This window comes from Kockovaella imperatae, assembly GCF_002102565.1.
Source record: "Kockovaella imperatae strain NRRL Y-17943 chromosome Unknown BD324scaffold_10, whole genome shotgun sequence".
NCBI classification, from domain to species: Eukaryota; Fungi; Basidiomycota; class Tremellomycetes; order Tremellales; family Cuniculitremaceae; genus Kockovaella; species Kockovaella imperatae.
Genome location: NW_019028950.1, coordinates 361171 through 385595, shown reverse-complemented (window position 1 = coordinate 385595; position 24425 = coordinate 361171). Strand labels below are relative to the sequence as shown.

The 24425-nt window shown below is 51.2% G+C and overlaps 9 protein-coding genes across 9 annotated transcripts; 5 read left to right on the top strand and 4 right to left on the bottom strand.

The window, feature by feature from the left end:
• Positions 1 to 74: 74 nt before the first annotated feature.
• BD324DRAFT_581752 (putative ornithine-oxo-acid transaminase) lies at positions 75 to 2149 on the top strand (the record flags this gene model as incomplete). The annotated part of the gene is made up of 12 exons (XM_022013522.1): positions 75 to 172; positions 226 to 249; positions 402 to 479; positions 541 to 575; positions 640 to 1093; positions 1154 to 1267; positions 1318 to 1385; positions 1442 to 1523; positions 1571 to 1807; positions 1863 to 1892; positions 1943 to 2033; positions 2087 to 2149. 12 exons carry the CDS (start codon positions 75 to 77, stop codon positions 2147 to 2149), a joined length of 1374 nt encoding a protein of 457 aa, XP_021869858.1.
• A 917-nt stretch (positions 2150 to 3066) lies between these two features.
• BD324DRAFT_631223 (hypothetical protein) lies at positions 3067 to 3343 on the bottom strand (the record flags this gene model as incomplete). The annotated part of the gene is made up of 1 exon (XM_022016415.1): positions 3067 to 3343. The coding sequence occupies exon 1, from the start codon at positions 3258 to 3260 to the stop codon at positions 3069 to 3071; it is 192 nt and encodes a 63-aa protein (XP_021869857.1). The 5' UTR covers positions 3261 to 3343.
• On the top strand, positions 3344 to 6711 carry BD324DRAFT_631222 (hypothetical protein). The gene is made up of 4 exons (XM_022016414.1): positions 3344 to 3735; positions 3796 to 3967; positions 4033 to 5276; positions 5319 to 6711. The coding sequence occupies exons 1-4, from the start codon at positions 3690 to 3692 to the stop codon at positions 6590 to 6592; spliced, it is 2736 nt and encodes a 911-aa protein (XP_021869856.1). The 5' UTR covers positions 3344 to 3689; the 3' UTR covers positions 6593 to 6711.
• On the bottom strand, positions 6712 to 8773 carry BD324DRAFT_631213 (hypothetical protein). Its single transcript, XM_022016413.1, has 7 exons — positions 8529 to 8773; positions 8169 to 8471; positions 7955 to 8104; positions 7770 to 7896; positions 7669 to 7699; positions 7553 to 7622; positions 6712 to 7485 (listed from the first exon to the last, which is right to left on the bottom strand). The coding sequence occupies exons 1-7, from the start codon at positions 8681 to 8683 to the stop codon at positions 6864 to 6866; spliced, it is 1458 nt and encodes a 485-aa protein (XP_021869855.1). The 5' UTR covers positions 8684 to 8773; the 3' UTR covers positions 6712 to 6863.
• Positions 8774 to 8836: 63 nt separating this feature from the next.
• Positions 8837 to 9801, top strand: BD324DRAFT_70208 (hypothetical protein). Its single transcript, XM_022019222.1, has 3 exons — positions 8837 to 9127; positions 9174 to 9252; positions 9312 to 9801. The coding sequence occupies exons 1-3, from the start codon at positions 8990 to 8992 to the stop codon at positions 9593 to 9595; spliced, it is 501 nt and encodes a 166-aa protein (XP_021869854.1). The 5' UTR covers positions 8837 to 8989; the 3' UTR covers positions 9596 to 9801.
• Positions 9802 to 10907: 1106 nt separating this feature from the next.
• BD324DRAFT_652237 (fungal-specific transcription factor domain-domain-containing protein) lies at positions 10908 to 14339 on the bottom strand (the record flags this gene model as incomplete). The annotated part of the gene is made up of 9 exons (XM_022018464.1): positions 10908 to 11047; positions 11107 to 11616; positions 11683 to 11914; positions 11984 to 12056; positions 12127 to 12536; positions 12591 to 12825; positions 12902 to 13148; positions 13211 to 13934; positions 14175 to 14339. 9 exons carry the CDS (start codon positions 14337 to 14339, stop codon positions 10908 to 10910), a joined length of 2736 nt encoding a protein of 911 aa, XP_021869853.1.
• A 1354-nt stretch (positions 14340 to 15693) lies between these two features.
• BD324DRAFT_631180 (hypothetical protein) lies at positions 15694 to 17951 on the bottom strand. The gene is made up of 8 exons (XM_022016412.1): positions 17823 to 17951; positions 17657 to 17744; positions 17566 to 17596; positions 17496 to 17502; positions 17263 to 17423; positions 17033 to 17189; positions 16829 to 16971; positions 15694 to 16767 (listed from the first exon to the last, which is right to left on the bottom strand). The coding sequence occupies exons 1-8, from the start codon at positions 17871 to 17873 to the stop codon at positions 15786 to 15788; spliced, it is 1620 nt and encodes a 539-aa protein (XP_021869852.1). The 5' UTR covers positions 17874 to 17951; the 3' UTR covers positions 15694 to 15785.
• Positions 17952 to 18041: 90 nt separating this feature from the next.
• On the top strand, positions 18042 to 19837 carry BD324DRAFT_70295 (VIT family-domain-containing protein). Its single transcript, XM_022019223.1, has 6 exons — positions 18042 to 18098; positions 18140 to 18633; positions 18694 to 18836; positions 18893 to 19285; positions 19344 to 19527; positions 19635 to 19837. The coding sequence occupies exons 2-6, from the start codon at positions 18272 to 18274 to the stop codon at positions 19750 to 19752; spliced, it is 1200 nt and encodes a 399-aa protein (XP_021869851.1). The 5' UTR covers positions 18042 to 18098; positions 18140 to 18271; the 3' UTR covers positions 19753 to 19837.
• A 559-nt stretch (positions 19838 to 20396) lies between these two features.
• Positions 20397 to 21691, top strand: BD324DRAFT_652234 (carbonic anhydrase 2; the record flags this gene model as incomplete). Its single annotated transcript, XM_022018463.1, has 7 exons — positions 20397 to 20522; positions 20680 to 20769; positions 20822 to 20839; positions 21053 to 21122; positions 21230 to 21447; positions 21508 to 21573; positions 21629 to 21691. 7 exons carry the CDS (start codon positions 20397 to 20399, stop codon positions 21689 to 21691), a joined length of 651 nt encoding a protein of 216 aa, XP_021869850.1.
• Positions 21692 to 24425: the final 2734 nt, after the last annotated feature.

Here is a 24425-nt window from a genome sequence, read left to right as displayed (position 1 = left end):
TTGTGCATACAGATCTCGCGTGACCGATAATATCATCATCTCCTAAGTACTCCCCGCGTCAACGTGTCCACACCATGTCGCCCATCGCTGTCCCTGTGCCTAACGGCTCTACCGCGTCCAAAAACAAAATGTCAAGTCAAGAAGTTATGGACCTAGAACATGAGTACTCTGCGTGAGTCTGGAAGAACGCCCGGAGTATCGTAGTGGTTTCTGACTATGCTACAGACACAACTATCACCCATTGCCAGTGTGAGTCTGCTGCAATCATTTCACCACTCGAGTCCGATCTAGCCGCTCCCGCTACCGCACGGTAGAGCAGAGCTTGGCATCGATAATGGTCAGATGTCGGATATTCCGGTGTCTAAGATAGATGAGAATCGGTACTGACACGTAACTCTCAGCTGCTTTGACAGAGGCGAAGGAGCCCATGTCTGGGATCCTGAGGGGAACGAGTACCTGGATTTCCTGGCTGCGTACTCGTAAGTGTCACACGACAGCGCAATCGCGGCGAAATGGACTGTAGCTGAAGTCCAATCTCAGCGCTGTGAATCAGGGTCATTGTCATCCTGAAATCCGTGAGCGGCTCCACTCCAAACATTCATGGACCTTCACTGACGGCGGCCGCTCTCCTCTTCTCAGTCAATACCCTGATCACCCAAGCCTCCAAGCTCACACTGTCTTCTCGAGCATTCTACTCCTCCAATCTCGGTCCATTTGCTCAGAAGATTACTCAGATGTTCGGTTTCGAATCCATGTTACCGATGAATACTGGTGCGGAAGCAGTGGAAACGGCCATCAAGATGGCTAGAAAATGGGGATACATGAAAAAGGGGATTCCAGAGGGCAAAGCAATCGTCCTTAGCGTGGAAGGTAACTTCCACGGCAGAACCATTGGTATCATCTCCATGTCGACGGATCCGGAAGCCACTCGAGGATTTGGACCGTATCTTGAAGGTGTTGGACCTAGATGCCTTGCTGGAGGGAAAGATAGAGTGATCCGATACAATCACCCGGAGGACCTTGAACGAGCGCTCGAAGCTCACGGAAAAGAAGTCGCTGCGTTTTTGGTTGAGCCAATCCAAGGCGAGGCGGGGTGAGTAGGGAGGGGCCTCTCGGCGGAAAGGCGTCAAGGTCATACACTGACCTTGAGCAGGATCTACGTGCCTGATGATGGATACCTGACCAAATGCGCGGAATTGTGTAAGAAGCACAACGTCTTGTTTATCTGCGATGAAATTCAGACCGGATTGGCAAGGACGGGCAAAATGTGAGTATTCTTACGTATTGAGAGGTTTCAACTGACTGAACGATGTCCAGGATGTGCTACGAATGGGATGGTGTCAAGCCTGACATGGTCATTTTGGGCAAAGCTCTGTCAGGTGGAAGTGAGCAAGCGATTCTTTGAGGAAGCCACGCAGGCTGGAGGGTTGACGTTTCTCAGTGTATCCCGTGTCATGCGTCCTGTCAAGCAAGGAAATCATGCACTGCATCAAGCCTGGCGAGCATGGTAGTACTTACGGGGGGTGAGTTGAGCCTCACTCGGCACCTCCGTCACTGACCTGTAACTCAGTAACCCGCTTGGATGTGCCGTTGCCATGACGGCGCTCGATGTTTTGGTCAAGGAGGACCTCGCGGCTCGATCCATGAAGTTGGGCGAAATCTTCCGAGATGAATTGCGTAAACTTGACAGCCCATTGATCAAGACTATTCGTGGACGTGGATTGTTCAATGGAGTCGTCATTGACGAGACGAAAAGCTCAAAGGGAAGGACGGCCTGGCAATTCTGTCTCTTGATGAAGAGCAAAGGGTGAGCATTGACTGTCGTCAAAGTCGGGAGAGGCGTTTGCTGATGAGCGCCACAGGCTGCTTGCTAAGCCAACGCATATCAACATGTGAGGTGGAGACAAATTCTTCCACGAATGTCTTCTGATCGTACTTCTAGCATCCGTTTCGCCCCGCCTCTGGTGATTAGCGAAGAGGATATCCGAAAAGCCGTCAAGATCATCGGCGAGTGCCTCGAGGAATTCGACACGGTAAGACAACGTCAGCTGAGCCGTTGTCAGGCTGCTAATCCTGCTTGCTCTAGATTGAGCGGATCCCGGGAGACGAGGGAGAAGAGCACGACGTAAAAGTTGACTTGGACTTGTGAAGGCAGAATCTGCCTCTTTGTAGCGATGAGCCTTATTTCCCGGTGCCTGTCCCCAATAGTTGTCGTCTCCATGGCCAATGTCGTACGGCGACGGGGTGTTGTGATGGTACGAGGAACGTCACACAGTATCCTTTACGACTGGATGTATAGGTCGTCAGGTGAATCGGAAGAGTTCGCGATACATTAGGACGAACATAAGGAATGCGTGATCCTCTGCTCTTCACGATTTGAACCATTCCACAAGCCCATCACCAACTCACTACTCGTCCAAAGCAATCCTGTCTGGATCAAATCGATTGGACAGCTCGGCATGCCCCGCAGAGCACCTCCTAGTCAGCTCAAGCTGATCCCCGGGACATTCCTACACCGCGTGAGCTACTTTGGTCCACTACCCAGGGGTCCGAGTGTGAGCCTCCCTGACTGCGTTTTATCATCAGCCCACGGTGCGCCAAAAGTACAGTCTTCCTCGTCTGCCTGATCCTCTTCTCGTCCCTTTTCTTCACAGCCGAGGACGATCGACTTCCATAAGCAGGACATCTTCGCAGAGCTGGACGTTCTGCTACAGCGAACTAGCTTGTCCTTCTTCCGGTGACCGGGAAGATCATTCAAACGCAAAGAAGACGTGGGTCGCTCAATATGCTCGACCGTCAAGACAATCCCACCCTATATCACCTCTCCCCTCGCTTGGCCCACTTGGACACGCTGGCGATTATCATGATATGGTTGCGGGGCGGCAAGGATCAGCACGCGCAGAGGGATCCAAGTCAGTGATTGAAACCTCAACAAGTCGTGTTATCGCCCCTTGGCTAAAGACAAGTCGGCTGCCCAGCCGAGAAGAGGAGTTGATAGTATCCTCACTCAAAGCGCCACGACGAGTGGCTCTCGTGGCGAAACGTGGGACGCAGTAATCTCGAGTTTTTCAAGAGTCTTTTGCACCAAAAGAGGCATTCAATGCGGTACTGTGACGGCAGACAGTCACTGTACCCGCCCGCTCTTTATGCCTGGAGGACATGCATGGGACTGTTCTGGTCGATCTCTCTCTTTTGCCCCGAGATGCTGCGTCGATCCGCCACCCTCGCCCTCTCAGCCAATGAGTGTTTACGTAAGCCATGATTCCCTGCAGCTGGGTGGACGCGACTTACCTTGTGACGTCTCTTTTGGAAAAACCGAAATGTGCCGCTTCTCAAATGTTTAGGGGGAAACCAATTGCGCGTTTGATATCATCTATCTCTCACTTCCAAGTCGATATAGAGCTAACTTGGACCGCGAGAAGGCGATACAGCAGCCTCCTGATACTCGTGTGTCACGTCGGTCGATTCTCAAGTATCGACATAACCCTCACTCCCTGCCCCTCGCACCACGCCCCCCTCTTTCAAAAGTGACAGAAATCACACGACACACGCCACGAACATCCGGAAGGGCTACCCTTCTTTTCTCATTTATCCTTGCTGTGACCTTTCCTGTTCACCATCGTGTCTGCACAATCGACGAACGTGAATGGATTGTAGTGCCATTGCTCCTCTCTCGCGCACATCTCACGATGATCTCTGCACCTCCATCGCCTCACAAGATTCATTCGCTTCCAGGTGCGTCCAGTGAACAACCACCAAGGGGTTGGGACATGGCTGATCAATGTTCATGCGCAGTCATCATCAATTATAATATTCCATCCACTTCACAGACTTTCAGCACATTGTTCCCTAGTCTACATCAAGTTTACGTTCATGCCAATTCTGCTGCATCATCTGTCCAGGGGAGCGAAGATCTCTGCGGATCAATCTACCTCAAAACGGTAGTCCAAGGTGTCGTGACGGCAAGGTGAGCAAGTCATATCAAGGTAGCCCATATCTCGCACTGACACGAGCCTCCTTTTATTCCCTCAGTCCCGAGCTTCACCCTCTTCACCCTTCCACCCCGGATCTCCCACTCTACATCTTTGACCCTCGCGAGACATCCCTCAGACGATCACGCGTTTCCTCTTCACTCCCTCCGCATCTCCGATCCTCCATCGCCAGTTCACCCACCTCCAATCCATCTTCGCCTGCACCTTCATATCATCTTCAACAGGCCGTTCCCGCTCCTCAAGATGTCTGGACAGGCAAAGGATTGGTTTCGTGGGCCCTTGACGAGCCAGGACTGGGGAAGCAACTCATCACGGGTCGAATCGTTTGCAATTCCACCTTCGCTACTGTCCCCGCTGATGACGTCGCGGGTGGATCCGGACTGGGTGCTTTGGCTGCTTTGGTGGATAGAGAGCAGCAGGGAGAAGCTTGGGGCATCGAAATTTCACTCTGCCTCAAGAGTGGGAATGGACCCATTGGGTTCCCGTCCTTCGCGGAGACTATACCTATGGTCGCACCTGTGACTCGTTCTACAGTTCCCGCTTCACACCACCGTCCAGCTTCCTCGGCTCCACAGACACAGCGAGTCGCGGTCAAACCTCCTCAGGTGGTATCGCGACCACCAACCAAACCTCTGTCTCCATCACGACGCGTCAACTTCACTCCGATCAACCCTCGTCCGCCTGTCAGGAGGATGACATCTAATGCATCAACTGGACGGAAGAAGAAATGCACGGATACATCTCATGCGCATTGTGCTTCACATCCTCATCCGCATGTTCATCCCCGTTCGACGCGTCCACCGAGCAATGGAGGTTCTGAGCTCGCCTCCTCATCGAGCTCAAGTCAGGCTCACTCCAGCGACAATGAATCATTCCCTGGGGACATTCCCGCAACTCTGTATTCCAATCCGGATACTTTGACGAAGGATCAAGCAGAGCGACTGATAGCGTCGCCCGCTTTTCTCAACATGCTCTCCAAATTGACGGGACGACCAATCAATGCGACCGACGATAGTGCCACCAGGAGGATCCGAATGAGTCGTAAAAGACCAGCTGAGGAATTGTTGAAGAAGGACAGCGACGAGTCAGTGAAAAAGGCGAAGCAGACTAGCGTCAGGCCAGAAACAGTTGCCGGACCTAGTGCGATGACTGAGAAGAAGACACCTGCAAGGGAAGAGAGCAGCTCCAATGCTGCTTTGAAATGCTGGAACTGCGGAAGGACGAAGAGTGCCGTTTGGCGAACAAAGGTCATGGAGAACGGTGATTCGGTCCGCGTCTGCAACGGTGAGCAAGCAATGCAACGCATCCGTACTGACCTGAGCTCAGCTTGCGGCCTCTACTGGAATAAGCTGCATGTCATGCGACCACCTTCCATGTGGCAGGGAGTCGACGAGACACCGAAGTCTATCCCTCGACGAAATGCCTCTACAGCTGCGGACAAACCAGCTTCGCGCATCGATGCCAATGCTGGCAATAGCAATGGTGGTTTGAAACGAACGCTGTCAGTCGCAGTGGAGCAAGATGCGAAACGACTGGCGCAAGCTCGGGCCAGGCCCAAGACGATGCTTGACGTCGCCAAGGCGCGAGTCATGGCTGCCTCTTCACCTGTCCGACCACCACCCACCAAGACACCTGATGCTATCCAGAATGCTGCTGAAGGATCTCGATGGGCGACTCAGCCAGTCGCTGCTAGCTCGCCAGGCTGGACTCGACCTTCCACACCGCCTATGAGCGCGGGTGACAACTTCAATCCTGTTCAGCAATCTTCCGCCATTCTCGATACCCCGAACACTCACGTTCGAAAGATCCTAGGACCGGCAGTACAATCGCTCGGGATGCCATCACTGGAGCTTCCGCTGTCCGACGATGGAAGAGAGCAGGCTCAGGGCGCCACGGACCCACTGGCTGGGATTGACTGGAGCACCGACCTTTCTGCCTTTTTCGACCTGGAAGGCTTCTCCTTGCCTCAGGAGCCGCAGATCGGTCACGAAGTGACCCACATTCAGTCCGACGTCATGGAGCAAAGTACTATAGAACCAAAGAACCAGTCCGACGGAAATACCGAGCGAAGTGACGATGTCATCTCTCAGCTGTTCAACGCCACGTCATCTGTTGGCGATGGATCTTCTCCTAACCGATTCGACTGGTCAACACTGCCACCTTCCTCCCCGCCCATCATGTCTTCTTCCGATCTAGGTCACTCCGCGCTCTTGTTATCGAGTCCCGTTGTGTCGCCTTGGGACCGCAAGCCAAGTCCGGCAAAGAGCTCAAATATATCCACTGCATTCACACCTCTTTCAGAGGCGTCCAACGACATGGTCAGATCTTGTTCTGATGTGGGCCCGCTGAGACCGACTCCGCGTGACGTGTCAGGAGACTCAAAGGTGTCCATCCAATCGACGACAAGTCACTCGTCTCTATCGGCGACGGTGGAGACGGATTATTCTAGACACGAGTACGAAGGAAAGAATATGGAAGAATTGTGGGGTCAAATGTTGGCTCAGCATGCGCAGTCGGACCAAGCTGGTCCAGGCGTGCAGTCGAGCGCTGGCGCCGCGGAGGGGATGTTGGACGATGACATGATTAGATTTCTGCTCTGATGCAGCAGGCGAGCAAAACGACCGATAAAATGCTTTCTACAGAGATGGTTTTCACTTACGATACCATTCCAATGACCTTTTCACGTAAATCTCACGTACAGCACGATGCATTACAGTCCATGTCACTGATAGTTCGGGGAACGGATCACTACTTGCAGTTTAAGGATGTGTATGTACATATCGATCGAGCTCTTCAGATCGGCGCGTTCTCCAGCCACCCAGCCGCCTTGCTCTCTTTCGAGATGGTCATAGGTTAGCTCCGACGGTCCGCCTACAATGTCGAGATCTCTGACCCGTCGTCTCCTTCGGGTGAGGACGACCTGAGGTGAGACGTGACACCTTCCGGTTTGAACTCCGGCAGCCAGTTTTCTGAAGCAAAGACGAGTTGGGAGGATCGGATCCAGGCATGCGGCGTTTCCGCAAGGATCAGGGGCAGGATGTCGGTGATTATCGATGACCAAATCCAAGCGAGAAGCGATACGAACGAGAAGCATGCGATCCAGATGAGTTGCGCGGCAAAGTGTACCGACTCCAAGGCGTAAGCAGTGACACCACTCAATACACTTTTGTCCACGGTCCTCATCGCTTCGTCGATGGTAAAAGGCAAGTCGGCACCCAATTTCCGAGCTTGTTCAAGGCCCGTTATCCAAGCGTCTTCATGACTTCCCAACCTTCTCCAAGCACCCACGATGCTTATCCTTGAATCTCGTATCATATCGTTACGGTTCAACCGATTCTGAGCTTTCAACAGTCTAGGGGTGAAGATTGGAGTGGAGAATCGGAGTCGTTGAAAGATTTTCGATTCGTCGATCTGAATGGAAGGGTTGACGGTCCCGTATAGGTTCCCGTAGATCTCTCGGGGGAAATTATGTAGAGAATTCATGTCAAAGGTGCTGGAGCGAAAAAAAGTCAGCCCCTCCGATGAGCCCACCACGCTCCAAGACAAAGAAATGTACGCACACTTCCATATTCTGGCGTGTAGGATCAACTTCCTCGCCTATCGAAGCATCGGATACGGTCGTGTTCCATGCTGAACAAGTCAACGAACACTGCCACACTTCTCTGCGAATACTCACCTCCTCTGACAGTCTCTTTCTCAGGCATGAGCTAAGGCAAGCGAGACACCAAGCACATGTCAGTGATTCCGATTGGTTGCGCCACTATCCCTCCCGCTCACCCTGTCATCCCAATGCATCGTGATTTCGAAATCACTCCAATCGCACGAATCCACCAACGCGTTCTCATCCGTCATGTCTAAACTGCCACCGGCTCGAAGGATAGCCAGTGTCACCTGTGCATGGGTCCTGGTGACACATGCATGAATCAACTTGGTTTGTCGACGCCTGATGTGGCGCCGCTCACGCCATGATAACGTGGTCAAACTCTCTTTCCATGCCATGTTGATCTTTGAGCACCACTCCGTGATCGTTCTTGGACACTGAGTGGATGGCTGTATTGAGGTGGACATCCTCGGAATGCATCTGTTTCCCGATAGCATCGACATATGTCCGCCTAGAGCGCAGAAATCAGCCTTCGCTTTACACATGGCCTTCCGATACCTCCTCCCCACACTCACGATCCACCGGCAAAAGCGTACCATTCTGGACGACCCCACATTCGTAGCAGTCCGAAATGATGGAAGCATCTGACCAGCACCCATATAGGACAATCTTGTAGTACCCGCGAGGGCGGAAGAGACCAATACGTCGAAGCGAGAGGAATCAGGTAATCGTCCCTGAACCCTTGTCCGTAATGGTGAAAGTCGAGGTATGCCCCGAGGCTGATATTGGCGTACTTGACTGGATCATCGAGGACGTCCATGGAAGAATGATTGAATCGGAAAATGTCAAATATCATTCGATAGAGCCGAGGGCTGTACCTGTGGATTCGTCCAAGTTTCAATAGAGCCGTACGTACCTCGTCATCATAAACTCACCACGATCCTGGGGTTGCGAACAGCGAATGGATAGACTTGCTGCCCCATGATCCTGTTTTACTAGTGACGGAAAACGAGGTATCTGTCTTGATCACGTGCAGACGCTTATGCGTGGTGAACTTGAACAAGGTGGCGTGACCGACAGCCGACATCATGACGAATGCACTAAACGGGCGTCAAGCCTGGCGGGAGTGACGATCCAGCAGCATTGATTGACTCACGTGTCGATCCAGCATGCTGGCTTGCCCGGTCCTGAGAGACAAGGTCGGTGAGAAAGGCCCACAACGCAGTGACTTTAAACCTCACGTTGGACCTCGATAGAATGAGCGTGTCCTCCGAGTACAGATTCCTTCTCGAAGATCTCGACATGGTGCTTCGAATGTTCGTTCAGGGCCTACAGTGATACATCGTCAGTCCAAGCCAGATGATGTTCTGAGTGAATCTGCGCCTAAGCGAGGTACATGCTACCTCCAGGGAGGCTGACAATGTTCTCAACAAGACTTACCCATAGGGCAGACAATCCGGCTCCTCCCGAGCCCACAATCGCAATCTTCATGCTGTGTATGGTGCTCTCAGATTCTCAGTCCTATTCTGAGAAGGTCAGCAAAGAATACTAGCTGTGTGCGACACTTACCAGAGTCACAGGCTCCCAGGCACTTTATATCAGGCTGCGGTGTCACTCTGAAAGGGACAGACAGAAAGGCCTCACTCAAGCTGTCAAAGGGTGAGAGTCAGGTAATGACAGGATCGTGACCCGGTGAGAGTCAGTAGATAATCTCGCAGCCGGATCGCAAAGGGTCTTCCTGCCCGTGACATGTCCCAACTCTTATGGTCGTGGGGTACAAAGACGAAGACGAGGCCGAAGCGAAGCGAAGCGAATATGGCAAGTCAAGTCGATCAAAGGGTGTATCGTGGGATCTTTTGGAGATGAAGGCGACTTTGACCGACATCGTCAGTCTGTGGAGCGACAGATAACAATCAAAGGATCTTTCAAGTACGGAACTTTAGGGGTGTTGGTGACATCCTTGGGAGGAGTTGGAGTTCGGGTCGAAAGGATCTTTGAATGATTCGGTTGACAACGCCGAGGGAAAGCCAGACTGTTCTTATCTTGAATGGATAGGAAGTTGAAGACGGTGGATATCTTGGATGATCTTGTATGACCTTGAATGTTTATCAGGCGGGTCAAGGAGAGAACATCAGTTATATATGTATGGGGCTGTGAGTGGTGCCATTCAGTAGGTAACGAGCATGAAGGAATCCGAGCCTTTAGAGTCCAAGGAAGCGTGACGTTAATCATCACCCAAATATCTGCCTTCAAGTCTGGCGTCTCGATTAGTGTCCTTTCACCTTCTATGATCTGGCACTCAGAACATTACTACCCCCCTGACGGTGTATAATAGCTTTGTCGAACAATGACAGCTCTCCATCTCTAGCAAAGCTCTCTGTTCGACGAGAAATTCCGCGAATGCGGGGCTTATAGCGTCATGAGAACGCTCTGGGGTTACTTACCCGCGGGATACCTCCGGGACACAAGGTACGAGGGCTTGCGCTGCGGCTTTGCGGCTGCCGATATTCACACCCGGTCTGTCTGCCAATGATACACAACTCCGAGGGACCTTATTCGTGTCTTGACCCTGAGGAGCTCTGGATGATTGGAGAGTCGCACGTGCAACACACTTTGAGGTTTCTGTACGACGAGGCCTGCCTTCGTATTCGTCGGGGCTTGCCGATCTAACAGACATGGGAAGCACGACTGTACTTCTCAAATCCCCAAAACCTCATTTACATGCGTTTACGGGGACCACGCTCGCAGGACGGTGTGTGTCGTGCGGGGGATTCCCTCTCGGGTCAATCGGCTCATCAATGCGCAGAGACAATAGCTGATGTATGTAGGCCCCTGTCTGTGTGGGGATCCAGGCACTCACGTACCGTATGATCCCTGTCTATGGTAAGTTTTTCCTTCCTACTGCATGTCGCAAGTCAAGTATGTGCCCCGGGTGTATCAAAGACATCTCGATCGCTCTGCCGAGACGACGGATATGCGGAGATGCGGCTCGACTTCCAGCTTGCGACTACCTTGGCTCTCGTACAAGGCGCGGTCCCAACAATGACTGTCTAAACTAAATTGGACTCGAAATCAGCCTGAATATCAAGAATCAACCGCGGTACACGATCGATGACGCAGCGATCGTGACAGGTTCCTGTGTGGCACATTTGACGTGCTTCTGGTTCTTCAGCATGGTAATGTTCATATTTTCTGTACTTCAATGGGGATCCATCGTTATATGTATGCTTATCAGTTGGATGGGATGGTAGGGTATAGGGGGTTTAAAGAGGGGAACATGTATATGTACAGTATAACGAGTCGCCCTTGACACCTCATGTCGACGTCACTCCCAACTGTTGCAGGAATTGTTGAACGTCAGGCATACCGATCGCTCCGTAGTTTGGACTATCCATGATGTTAGAGAGATATGGATAGCCGGAGAAGTTTGTAGGAGAGGAAGAAGATGCTGAAGCTACGTCTTTGACATGAGCAAAATTGCGATGATACGAAGGGTGGTCAAAGAAAACTCACTGAGGTCGGTCGAGCCGCCACTGAGACCGAATGGAAGATCCGTACTCAGGCCCGAAAGGAAAGACTGCCCAAATCCTCTCATTGGACTGTCCATGACTGGTAAAGTTGACACCATTTGACTGATTGAAGGTCCGCCAAGGGGAGCCAATCCTTTATGTCTCTTCTCTCGTTTTCTACTGCCCATGACACCTTCACCCAAGCGAGAAGGAGCGTTACGAGGATTAGAAATGACCTTGGCGAGTTTCGCAAACGTCTCGTTGGATACAGATGCTTTGCCGAATCGATCATCGAATCTGTTTTGAACGGTCGCCAGACCTCGCCAATATAGGACCTGTCGAGAGACACCTTGTTTAAGACTCATGATGTTTTGCATCGAAATAGCAGCGAACAGTTTCTGAGCTTGATTTAATGATGGAGGCTTGTCGACGGTATCGCTCTCAGGTGTAGCGCTAGGTCTATCCATGGCAGAGCTGTCCGGGGTAAACTGGACGTGACGGTAAGATTCCATATCTGAGGCACACGCAATCAACCATCAGGCTTGCCCGCATCCAGTCGCACTCAAGAGCCGCCACTCACCCTTGAGGAAACAGTTCTCCGCAATGTAGAAACAATGCGTGATCATGGGGTTCGCCAGGTAAATGACGGGATCCACAATGTCAGCCAACACTAGCATTTCACTGATAAATCGAGCTCCGTGCAACCAATTTTCAGGTACGACGTATTTCTGAGGGGAAGGATCGTGAGGTCGTCCAGAGGCTTTGAATTCTTCGTTGGTAGCTCTGAACCTGTCGACGAGGAAACGAACGGCCTGAATGGAGCAAGAGGAGTCAGAAAAAAAGATGGGGGACGAGACTGTTTTGATCGACTGAAGACTCACATTGATGGTAAAGTTGTACAGGTGCAAAAAGAGATAGGTAGGTCCAGATCCAGCTCTGTAATGCCATTGCAGGCTGACAAGCGGGGTCAGTCAGTCCATGTTGTTGCACTTCTTTGTGGCATATCGCAGCCGCTCAAACTCACTTTTGACCTGACCAAATCATATCCAGTGGCAATTCATCGTAAAAGAGGGCAATTTTATGTTGGATCAATTTCATTTGATCCATGAATTCCGGTTCGCCAAATTTGTCATCGATCGGAACAGAATTCAACAAGTTGGACAGGGAGCCCAATCCAAACATGGTCTCCGCAACATAAGGAAAAGGTGATCTCAAATGCTGACTCTCGCCCGGGTCTTGTTCTTGATCATCATGGGCTGGGTGAACATCGTCTTCAGTCGGCAAACTGACAGTGACTTCCGATGGATCGATCGTCGTAGGTCTGCCTTCTTGGAAGCTGATGGCAGTGTCAAAGATGAGGACAGACCAGAAGACTAATCTGTCGAATCGGAGATCTTCAGAAGAAGCTGTAGCTTCGATCTCTTCTGTCGGTGCCTTGATTCGCTATCAGCCTACGTGATCTTCTTTCTACCTGTGCTTTGGACTCACAAGGTGCAGACCCATCTCTAAAGCCAATTCGATGGACATTTTTCGCCACATTTTCGAGTCAACATCTCTTCCTAGACCAAACGCGGCGAAGGAGAGGAGCAACAATGCAGTGACAGTCTCTCGGGAGGGTGTCCCACTTTGTGACCCGATGCTCATCATTGCTCGATCGTAGAACACCTGACCGTATAGATGTGGTGCCAGGTGGAGCGGGCCAATTTCAGGATGACTGGAGAATCTAAAGGGGGGAAGAGCGTGAGCGTGAACGACGAGAGATTGATGGATCCCAGTCCTCCAGTGGAGGGAGTGCTCACCTCGCTGCGAGTGCCGCTATAGAATTGAAAAGAAAGACTGATTGCTCGTGTCCTTGATCTATCATACTCTGCAATGCCGCTCGATGGAGATATGGGAAATGACAGGCAAAGTGGAGAAAAAAGGTCTCGAGAATATCTTGGATGATCGTGGCAGGTGGCAATCCTCTCGTATCGACAGGATGATTGATAAAGGTTGATCCGATATCTTCCGAAAGATCTCCATTGTCCAAGAGTTCAGCATTGAGACCTTTGAGCAGGTGGGTCAGTCAGCTGATAATCTACCAAATAATCAGGAGTACGAGTCCTCACCATCGTCAAACGCTGTAAAACCTCCTTTTCTCCTTCGCCTGACAATCTGCGAAGAGCCAGTATCGACGGGCCTATGGTCAGGGATGATAAAGTCTTCAGGAGGGTTGGTACCGCCTCGATCGGGTTGAGCGAGCGTGCCTAATTCCCACGCGGAAGGTCTAGCTGGACTCTTTTGCTGATGTCTCGAGCTATTGGTCGCACCACTATTGATAGAAGACATGCGATTGGGTATATTGCCATTGTCCTGTGTGGAAGGAAGAGGTTGATGTGGGATATGACTACTTCCAGGCTCAGTGGTTGTGTAGTTGCCAAAGAGTTGCTCAAGATTGGGATATGGCGTGTGTTGTTGTTGTGGTGGTGGTTGCTGGTGGTGATGGTGATTCTGGGTATGAGTTTGTGGCAGATGTTGAGTCTGTTGTTGTTGTTGTTGCTGCTGTTGATGATGGTTCGAATGATTAGTTGAAGCTGTTCCTCCACTGATTCCTGCCAATTGTCTACCGTCAAAGTCGACAATGGAAGAAACCATTGAATCGGTTCTGTTTCGAGCAGCGGCTCCTACACCCACTTGTGTCTGCTGCTGTTGACCATTGACTTCAGCTACGAAAGAAGGGATGCTGCCTGTCGATGTAGTATCTACCAAAGATGGTCTCTTGGGCGGTCTACCACGCTTAGGTCGTGTCTCTGCCGGAGGCCAATTACATTGAAGATGAGCCTCTAAGCAATGCTGACATGGATTGGGAGGTGAGCCACCGCATTTAGTTCTTCTTGATCGACACTAACAAAAAAAAAGTCAGCGCTGAAGAAAGACACACGCCGCTCGATGCACGCTCGATATGGATCTGAGCGGGCACACTTGAATCATCCCAAGCTGCAAGCAAGCAAGCAAGCAAGCAAGCAAGCAAGCAAGCGGGCACACAGCCCATTTTGCATCGTTTGATCACGGCATCAGGGCTCCCTGACTCACCGGCAGACAAGCGATCTTTGCCCTTGAGATCTTGACCTTTTTCCTAGCGCTCCCTTCTCCATTCCCATATCCATGTCCTCCTCCACCTCCACCTCCATTCGAACTCTCGGGCGACGACTCGCCATCGTCCATCCCGTAATGATGATCATTCGGATTCATCATCATGATTGATTGAGGAGATTTTCACCGTGAGCTAGGTCCCGTCGATCCTGATACCGGTATTTCGTGCCTCCTGGTTGACTGGTTGAGAGCCACAAAAGGTAGAACGAAAGCGGAGCGTTAGGTCGCCACAAAAGGTTGGATCCCTCTCAACGAGCTCTGCGCGAGTGTTCCCAAATGTTCGGCAAAGCCCAGCTGCTTCGCAGGACAGTTGACGGCCGTCAAAAGGTCGGACAGGTTGTCACAGGTTCCAGGTAGGATGGAACTATGGTTTACTATGCCTCAAATGATTCTCTTTTGCTCTTTCGGTGTTGTTGATGTATACACGACAGTCAACCTCGTTCGTGTGTCCTTAGGTGTGTTGCCTGTCCCTTCTAAGGGGGAGCTCCTCCCGGCTACCCTCGGTAATTCCCGGTGCTGTTTCTGTCCAAAGAGAGAGAGAGAGGTATAGATCTATGGAGCCATGAAGAGCAACGACAGAGCTAGCAAGTATTGAGGCCTTTTTTTTTCCCTTGATGATTCTGTTCTTGCTCCACAATGGAAAATGCTATGGAGTTTGGACAAGACAACAATATTCGGAATGTACAATGGTAGTAGTGAGCTAGATCGCGAGCACAACATTAACGCCCCCCGATTTCTTTGTCTTGCTCGAAGGCCCGCTCCCCGGTATCGGTTATGGGAGATTATATTAGACGTACGACACACAAGCACAGAAGCACTGTGGTCAAGGGTGGGGGGGCCATGCCACGCCACGCCAAATGCGGGGGCAGGGGGGGACACAAGCAGCAGGCAGGCAGGCTGGTAGGAAGCCACCTCTTCCTTCGTCTTTCTTCCTCCACCAAAAAAAAACTCTCTTTCCACCCTCTGGCAAATGACCATCATATTTAGCCTGATTAAAAGAGGCAACACAGTCTGCTTCTGCTTCTGCTTCTCTGTGCCAAAAAGCAGCGGGTAGGGATCCCAACTGAGAACCTGGACTCCTTACCCCAGAGGCTTCCCCCCTCTCTCCCTCCCCCACCTTCTCTCTCTCTCTCTTTCTCTTCGTTTCGCATATGCCGACTTCTGAGCGGACCCTAGATCTACTTTTTTTTCTGATCACCGACTTGACGCCACACGCCACACCCCTCCTGCGTCTTGTTCAATTGACAAAAAGGTCGCTCGCTTGCTCGTGAGTAGATTCACGCTATCCCGTGATGGTCCCTTGGATACCGCAAGGGTGGATGACAGCCGAGACACCGTCTGCGGATACAGGGACGTACGTGTCAGGGATCAGCAAGCCAGGCAGCCGTTCGGACTTTAGAGTTTTCTTCCTCGCCCGTGGCGTAGGAAGGCTCTGACGATCGATTTGGGGGGGTGCCTACGCGCCCTGCATCCGATTGCATGCATGCCCTTGCGAAAAACTGCCTCCCTTGCGGACGATCCCGCATCCTCCTCATCCTCCTCAGCCTCCCCTCACTTGCTCTTTCTAGGTTCTTCCGCCTCACTGTCGATCGTCCAACAATCTCGCAAACGTCTAAGAGATCCCGCCAAGACCCCGAAACGGGTTGCCGCCGCCGCTTGCTCCAGCCATAGTAAAATGATCACCATGACCCATGCGATCCATTCCCAAAGAGGCAAAAGACCTCTTCTGATCTGGTCCAACTTGTCTATACTCACTCGGAGAATGCTCAATATGATTCCCGCATGTGGAATCGGCCTTTGAGCCGGTCTTACGTCGAATGGCGCCCGTACATTGAATGGCTCTTCGTTGAGTAACCGCATAGCCGAAGTGAACCCATCTTCGTGAAAGCCATACTTTGTCCATGCTCCCACGTAGGATATACCGCGGACATTCTGAATAGATTTGAGCTGAGTTTGAGTGGCAATCGAGGAACGCGTCATCATGGGATGATCATACTGCCACCTGCCTATGACTTTGGAAGGATCCACCTCAAAAGGAGGGTTCAGGGTGACGAGAACTGGACCATGACGTTTTTCATCGAGATGTTGAAGAATGTTCATACTGTATGTGAGGGAGACCGTGTCGATGGAAGATGAGGAAGAGGCAGTGGTGTTGGAGGAGGAACGTTTGGAATTTTTGGATCGTTTTGGACCCTCGTGAGCTTTTGACAAGGTCAAATAATTCCAAGCGGAATAGGCAATCTTTCGGATCGGCATGAATCGTTCATCATAGTGAAGGACAGCTTCATTTTTGCTCCATCGCCAAGGTTCAAGCACGCGACTTTCCTCGGATGTCAACTTGCCGCCTTTCCGAAGAATCGCCAGGGTCGTATCCGAGTGCGTGGCCATGATAACATGGTCGTAGATGTGTTTCGAGCCAGACGCTTCGGTCAATTCGACACCATCGTCGACGGATCTAACGCTGACTATCTCAGTATTGAGGTGCAGGTTCTCCGGGGCCAGTCCACCGAGGACCGCATCGATGTACTTTTTTCTTGAAAGGACCATCTATCAGCGACATGACCTATCAGGACATATGGGACGGTATGACCCACGATCCGCCTTTGACAGTCAGCCATTTTGGTTTCCCCGTGATCTGTAACAAGTGATGATTGTGCATGAACTGAATCAGGGTCGATGCTGGAAAGTCGAGAGCAGCTTGATCGGCAGGTGTGGACCAAATCGCAGCTGTCATCGGCTGAGCGTGTCAATTTCTTGACGTCGAGTCGAGAGGCAAGCAAGAGGGGGGAAGAACCCACCATCAGATAATCCTCCTTAAACGCACTACTATACCCTTCACGATCTAGGTATTCTCCTATGCTCATGTCGTTGTCAGACTTTTGATTCAAGATTTCAATGGCGAAAATGTTGAATCGCAAGACGTCCCATATCATACGATATAAACGAGGATTAAATCTGTGCAGGCAGGCGGGAGGCGTCAGGATCCTTGGAAGAAGAAGATGATCACGAGAAGCCCATGATTACGTACAGGTTTGTCCATTGACAGAACAGCGCATGCGCCTCCCCTGCCCATTCAAATCGACCTCTGTCCCGGGACACAGAGAAAGTCATCTCAGTCTTGAGCAACGGGATCTTGAGCAACTTGAGAAATCGGAGAAAGTTGGGGTATGTGACGGGATTGAGGACGATCTGAAAACGTGAGTATTCCCCCGATCAGCAAGACATTTCTTTCTCGAAAGACTTTGTTTCATCGACACGCACGAATCCGCTGCGAGTTGGCCGTGGCATGTTAGCTTTAGGTATCGCCATCGAGTCTCGCCAAAACACTCACGTATCGACCATGCAACTCTCCTTGCCCTTCCCTGAAGATAGCAAGTGAGTGACTGAGAGAGAGAGAGAGATGCAACCCTCCCCTCGCTCACGTCTGAATTCGACGGTGTGTGTATGTCCACCAGGATAGTCATTCTTCTCATACACGTTTACTTCGTGATCGGAATATTCGTTGAGCAACTGGAGGCATCGACTTCAGTGATGACCCCCCACCAAACACGCCGTGTATCATCATCAATACCAAAGCGATTCACTCACCCAAGTAGCTGCGATGCCGGATACGCCTGAGCCCACCACCGCGACTCGCATCTTCGTGAGTGGACTGATCACAGTAGATTGAAAGGGAACAGCTGGGCACAGAAGTTCTCCGCGAAATGGACTATGGCATATCGATTGGAGGTGTTTATTCTAATGATGTGTGCATTTACTAATCACTCATTAGAAAGGGACCAGGGCTCATTACGTTTTCTCCCCCTCGCTGCCCCTGTGACGTCTTCAAACTCCTTTTTCTAATCTGATTACACACACACCGAGGTCGGCCGAAACTTGACTGGACCCCCAACTGAATTTTTAAGCTCGCAGCTGTTCATCCATCAACACCTTCAAGGCATTAATTATCATCGCCATCACTCCAAACACATCCGTCTCTGTGTCTCTCTCTCCAGAGTCTCATCGTCGTCTTTACTCACCTTACCCCGCCGCTCACCATGGCCTGCTGTGGAAAAGGTGACAAGTGTTGCCAAGCATCGGCCTCGTCGTCGTCGAATCACTCCAACGCATCTTCGTCGTCATCGTCGTCTACACCTACCGCCGTGCCTCTACCATCCGCTTCAAAGAAAGTGCCTGGAGAATCCAATGTAGATCCCACAAAACCCATATGGTACCTTGATAACCCGACTCCAGCCCCTCAGACCAGACGACAACAACTCCAAGCGTTGATGGCTGCTGAACAACCTCTCGGGAGCAAATGTGGAGTTCATGAAGATGGAGAAGAGAGGGGAACATGTTGTAAAGAGCTCAAGGGGGAAGATGAAAGACATCTAGTGGCTCCAGAGATCGTAAGGGATGTGTGAGTGGGGATCCTTCATAACCTGTCTTAAATGATATTCAAAATCTGATCGTGTGATAGGATCATCGGACTCTCCGATGGTCTCACCGTCCCTTTTGCCTTGACTGCGGGATTGTCTTCCCTCGGATCATCGAAACTCGTCGTCACGGGTGGATTGGCGGAGCTATGTGCAGGTGCCATCTCCATGGGTCTAGGAGGGTTTCGTGAGTGTTTTGGATTTTTCGGGTATATTCAGTGCTAATCTAAGCTCGTTACCAAGTCGCATCTCAAGCTGAACTGGACCACTTTCATTATCTCCAAAGACAGACTTCTGCCCGAGTCCTCAGATCATGCTCTGGCGAGATGGAAAGGGAGGTTCACTCGATTCTCGGTCCACTTGGGATCAAAGAACCTCTGTCGCGCTTGGTCGCCGAAGATTTGAGGTCTGTAGAAGAGGACGTCTGGGGCGACAGAGCAGACGGCGCAGAAGGAACGGAAGGGGTCATTGGTGCCACGAATGGAGGATCCCCCCAACGGAGACAGAGACAGACCAAAGGTTCATGGTGGAAGTTTGGTCGTGCAGGTGAAAATGACCAAGAGGAAGAAGGAGGCTTGAGGAGAGGCTCAGAGATGGGTCTTACAGCGTTCTTGCTCAAATTTGGCGAAGGCTTAGGTGAGTGAAAGACTGAAATATGCTGCTGCGAGGACTTTGCTGAATGTTCCAATTCTAGAGGAAGTCCCTCAATCTCGATTATGGATCTCCGCCCTTACCATTGGAATGTCTTACTTTATCGGGGGGCTCATTCCTCTGATACCATACATGGCGACGAACGATGCAGAGACGGGTTTGATCATCTCGTGTATAGTCACTGGAGTCATCTTGTTCATCTTTGGAGCGTTCAAGACGTACTTTACGTGAGTCAGCGGGTCAAGCACCCGCAGTTCGTCCCCTTAGTCCCGCAAACATACACACACACACACACACACACCCCGCTAACTGGGCTGACGCTTATTTTCGTCAGCGGTGCCACAGGTGGATTCGGTGGCTACCTGTACGGAGCCACCAGCACGATGATCGTCGGTGGACTCGCAGCTGGTGCTGCGTTTGGTCTCGTCAAGGTACTCGGTGTGAAAGAATGAGCTGGGCGAAGAAGGAAGAAGGATCACAAAGACGAGACAAGGAAGTCGATATTTCTAGAAGACTGGGTTCTTTGCCTGTCAAGCCCTATACTATCTGCAGGATGTAAGTCTCCCGAAGCCCACTCAGTGTATGGATTCAAGCATGGCTGTCGACCCACCTGCCCAAGAGTATGATGACAACGTTCACGAGAGGCGTTGACCTCGAAAGACTTGTGGCCCGCTTCCAGAGGTCCAAAAGTCCATTCGAAACTGTGACGGACTCGAAACGGCATCCCGCGACTTTGCCCTTTGTTTATGAGGTCATTTTTCTTTTTTTCTTTTTTAATTTAAAGTACGCCTTTTGATCGAATCCCGTTTGATTGCGACTCATCTCTCCCCCCCAAAAACTTCAATCAGAACAGCCCATCCAGAGTTCTAGCTGAGATCACAAACTTCACCTTGGAAGAGCTATACCTCCAATCTTCCAGCTGCAAAAATTGCCCAACATTCTGCTCCTCCGTTCTTCCCAGAGAACGCTAGCCCGATCGTTGCTGTCCTGCCAAGTCAATAGCCGATCGTCAAGAAACAAACCAGCCGCCCTCTTTCTCTCAGCTCAGAATCCCCATCTACCATCAACCAGGTCACTTTCTTCCACCACGAACACCATGTCTGGATCATCTCTCTCCACATCGTACCCTGAAGTGAAGGCTTTACTGGAATCCAACCAGAAATGGGCAGCTTCTGTTGAAGAACAGGAGAAGGGATTCTTTGAGAACTCGGCGAAAGCTCAGGTGAGTAGAATATGAAGAATCGGATTCCTCTGTTACGGTCAGAGGTTTTGCTAGGGAGTCTGTCTGGCGGATAGAGCTCTATATGGCTCGCTTCCCTGCACGTTCGCACGTTTGCTTACAGACTGTGGCTCACATGCTGACATCCCTCGCTTTTCAGTATCCCAAATTCCTCTGGTTCGGATGTGGAGATTCTCGAGTCCCCGAAAGTACCCTCATGGCTCAAAAACCCGGTTCAGTATTCGTACACGTTAGTCTCTTGGTCGATAGAGTGTGTCGAGATCGCTGACCATTGTTCGCAGAGAAACATTGCCAATCAGGTGAGCTGCTTGGCAGGATTTCATCCATTCCCGACCCTGCTACGTATTCAAACATGCTGCCCTTGATGGGAGTGCTGTCGATGACCCGCGGGATAGCGAGTTAGCAGACATGGCATCCTGATCACCTACAGCCAGACAGCCGAGACATGGTCGCTCTTTTGGCGATCAAAGTCATGGCTCCATAGCAGAATAGAACGCTGACCCATCTGCCAGTTCCAACCGAATGACAGCTCTGCAAATGCAATTCTCGAATTCGCAGTAGGAACAGTCGGTGTAGACCACAGTGAGTGAGATTCAGAGGAAGAGGAAGAGGAGGACTCGCCGACTGGCTCTTGCCTCTCTCTTATCTTATCGTCTTGACCCTTGCTGATTCTCACATCCTCTCACCAGTATTAGTCGTCGGTCATTCAGAGTGCGGGGGATGCATCGCAGCTCATAAAATGAGTCCTCCTACCAAGGATTCACCCGCCCCATCCTCCAACTCCCCTCTCATGTCTTTCCTTGGACCCGTCATCGAACTTAGACATTCCCTCAAAGAGGGTTCAACCGTCGATGACTTGATCGCGGAGAATGTCAAAATGTCAGTGAAGAATATCGTCGCGTCTCCAGTGAGTGTCGGCAATAAGCCAAGGAAGCGCGAATATAAACTGACTCATCTCCTCGACTAGGTCATCCAGTCGTCCTGGGAGAAACATGCCAAGGGGGAGATGAGGCCCGTTTACGTCCATGGATGGGTGAGTCGGCCATCTTTCGCACATATATGGCGTCTGACAAAGATTGGTTTCATAGACGTATGACCTATCTACTGGTCTACTGAAGGATCTCGAGGTATCTCAAGGTCCTAGTCAGTAAGCGGCGAATGAAGGGCCGAAACTGAGCGGGAGTCGCTCGTGAATGACACAAAGCATGCGGAACGAGTTGATCTTGGCGGTCAGGCTCGATTGGCGAGTGTTGGACTGCTGCGAGCCTTTGGAGACAGAAAAGTCCAGTCAAGTACTTTCAAAGCATGCAATAGACGTTACAGATAAGGCGCGATCTGGACAGGTTGTCGTATTGCGTAGCGATAGGATTCAGGGTACAGCCACGTGCTGTGGAGGTTTCCGGAGCGATTCCGAGTGCCGTTTCGGAGTGGAATCGGGAGTCACCGTGGAGGTATTCCGGAGGTGATTTGGAGGTAGATCTGGAAGGTCATTGGCGGTTCTTCGGGAAGGTAAATAGAGTATCTTCGACAGTGTACTTCGGGGACTTTGCGCGCTCTTCGACAGTGCGCCTCGATGAACTTCGACGAGATCTTCGGCCGATGTGATGTACCGTCTCAAGGGCGACTTTGGAGGAATCACTGAGGCTGTACCTCTTGGTAAATCGGAACAGGCACAAGGGGGCGGGGGCGGCGGGGGCTCATGGGCCGAAGCCCACCGCCACCGGATGATCTTTAGGGCAGGCAGTACACGTCTATAGCCTGTACGAGGACCGCCTCGCGCCGATGCTCCAATTGTTACACGCTATCTTGTCCTTCCGCTGAGACCATCCGCTTCATCTCAGCCACCATGGGGAGTAGTTCCGGTTGTGCGATGATGCGATAAACGTGAGCCTCAATGCCAAGCCAGACATACTTCGCCGGCTTGCTCTCTGCTCTTCTCACCACCTCTGATGAAGCTATGCCGGCTATGACGCGACACTTGATACCGAGGTGTATATCTCCTGCCAAACCTGAGGACTCTACGACGCCATCTACAATTCCTTCACTCCTGGGGTCGTAAGCGGTTTTAACGTACCACACGATCTTTTTCGCGAGTGGCAACAAGCACGTATGTGGAAATGGAAGAACTTTGTCCGAGTCACGCCATGTCGAGTCTTCCACAAGTCCCAAGCGACATCCTTGCGTCTCTCTGCACCGCCAATATCCATGGATGTACTCTAATGATGGTTTATTAGTCTTGAACTCTCTCTCTCTCAAAAGCTCTTTCGCATCGCCATCTCTTTTTCTGCCGCCACCATGGTAAAAGCACAAAAAAGGAGGTGGGAAAAAACCACAACACCCGCGACGCGAGGAGGATAAGCAGTCATCTCAAGCTCGTCTGACATGGAAAATTAATAACCTTACGGCGAGGACGACGACGCCTCACTCACACACGGAGAGAGCATGATCGTTTGGTAGCGTGTTCATTGAGGCAGTGAAGGGTGACACCTTATGGCTTCCACGACGTTGGGTTTAGTGGTATCCTCTATGAATCCTTTCTCATGATGACAGCGGGTTGACTCCATATGGTGCTGAGGGCTCCGTCCGACGAACGCGGTACTCTTGTCCGAGGTAGAGAAGCGGAAGAAAGAAACAGAAAAGAAAAGAAAAGAGGACCAAAACATTGAATCCATTCCCCATCAGTAGGGACACAGATCTTCACAAGCTTCATTCTTCATTCATCATCATCATCATCACATCCACCAAAAAGGTCCTCGGTTTCTGCCATTGGTCCTCTTTGCCCCCACCCCTTTTCCATACACCGATATCCCGGCGAGTGGGGGGGCAACCGAGATTCCAAACAACTGTACTGTGGCGTTTGTTTACCATCCATCCAATTATCCAATTATCACCACCATCATCATCACCGTCGTCGTCTCGGTGGGATCAGAGGCATCACATCGAGACGACCTGCTACCATCTTGAGGCTCTTCCTCCTCATTCCACTTCACTGCTTGTATACGATAGGCACATATACCATCGTGTGTGCCTCAACAACAGCAGCACAGCTTCCCCTTCCCCCCGGGCATCATTCGCCCGCTTCGGACCGGGGCGTTTTTGCTGCTTTGTTGTCCCGTTTTTTTTTTTCTTTTTGTTTCAAAACCCTCGTGACACATACATCTCTAAGCCTTTTGGGAAGGGATTCACTTGACTACTGCTGGGGCTACTGCTGCTGCTGCTGCTGCTGGGTTGGACGAGACTGAGGGTGTAGTCGGTGCAATACGTTCAGAGCAGTTGCTGCGACTGTGTGTAGAGAGAGACAGACAAAGGAAAGACGCTAGGTGAGTGATTTGATTCATTCAACGTACAATTCCTCGCGGTTGGTTGATTCCCCGTCCTTTTGCCCCTCATCCCCCCTTTGTAACCCACCATTCAGCCTCTCTTCTCTCTTCGCTCTTCACTTGACATTCTCTCATATGCTCATCGTTGACCTTTCATTCAGCGATACAGAACACTATTGCATCACTCTAAAGCGGCGAAATAGGTCATCGCCCCAAGACTCTTGGCGTCATCCTTGCCACTTCACCTCTCTCTTCCCCTCTTCCATCAGGTGTGAGTCCGTTCACACCAAGCACATCCCAACCCCAACCCCCTCGTCCCTCCTTCCCGTTCCCGGAGGGGGAAGCATACCAAGCATTATTCCACCTTCCCTTCGTGCACAGCGTTGACCCACGCTTGTTCTACCCACCACCTCCCTTGTCCAATACACTCTACCCTCTCAAATCCCACAGATCAATTTCAACATCATCACCATCAACCACTCTCATCCACCCTTCGCTTGGCTCACCAACATCCACCTCTTCACCATGCCGACACCACGTAAAGCCGATGTCGGTCCCACCCCTT

Coding starts and splice junctions, on each gene's coding strand:
- BD324DRAFT_631180 (XM_022016412.1), bottom strand. CDS start 17,873: ATGCGAGTCGCGGTGGTGGGCTCAGGCGTATCCGGCATCGCAGCTACT. Junction 17,745..17,822: donor CCGGCATCGCAGCTACTTGG/GTGAGTGAATCG, acceptor CGATGCCTCCAG/TTGCTCAACGAATATTCCGA. Junction 17,190..17,262: donor TTCTGTCAATGGACAAACCT/GTACGTAATCAT, acceptor CTGCCTGCACAG/ATTTAATCCTCGTTTATATC.
- BD324DRAFT_631213 (XM_022016413.1), bottom strand. CDS start 8,683: ATGATGTCGGCTGTCGGTCACGCCACCTTGTTCAAGTTCACCACGCAT. Junction 8,472..8,528: donor TTCGCAACCCCAGGATCGTG/GTGAGTTTATGA, acceptor ACGAATCCACAG/GTACAGCCCTCGGCTCTATC. Junction 7,623..7,668: donor GAAAGAGACTGTCAGAGGAG/GTGAGTATTCGC, acceptor TGACTTGTTCAG/CATGGAACACGACCGTATCC.
- BD324DRAFT_70295 (XM_022019223.1), top strand. CDS start 18,272: ATGGCCTGCTGTGGAAAAGGTGACAAGTGTTGCCAAGCATCGGCCTCG. Junction 18,634..18,693: donor CCAGAGATCGTAAGGGATGT/GTGAGTGGGGAT, acceptor ATCGTGTGATAG/GATCATCGGACTCTCCGATG. Junction 18,837..18,892: donor CATGGGTCTAGGAGGGTTTC/GTGAGTGTTTTG, acceptor CTCGTTACCAAG/TCGCATCTCAAGCTGAACTG.
- BD324DRAFT_631222 (XM_022016414.1), top strand. CDS start 3,690: ATGATCTCTGCACCTCCATCGCCTCACAAGATTCATTCGCTTCCAG. Junction 3,968..4,032: donor CAAGGTGTCGTGACGGCAAG/GTGAGCAAGTCA, acceptor TTATTCCCTCAG/TCCCGAGCTTCACCCTCTTC. Junction 5,277..5,318: donor TTCGGTCCGCGTCTGCAACG/GTGAGCAAGCAA, acceptor ACCTGAGCTCAG/CTTGCGGCCTCTACTGGAAT.
- BD324DRAFT_70208 (XM_022019222.1), top strand. CDS start 8,990: ATGCTACCTCCAGGGAGGCTGACAATGTTCTCAACAAGACTTACCCAT. Junction 9,128..9,173: donor CTCAGTCCTATTCTGAGAAG/GTCAGCAAAGAA, acceptor CCAGAGTCACAG/GCTCCCAGGCACTTTATATC. Junction 9,253..9,311: donor CTCACTCAAGCTGTCAAAGG/GTGAGAGTCAGG, acceptor ATAATCTCGCAG/CCGGATCGCAAAGGGTCTTC.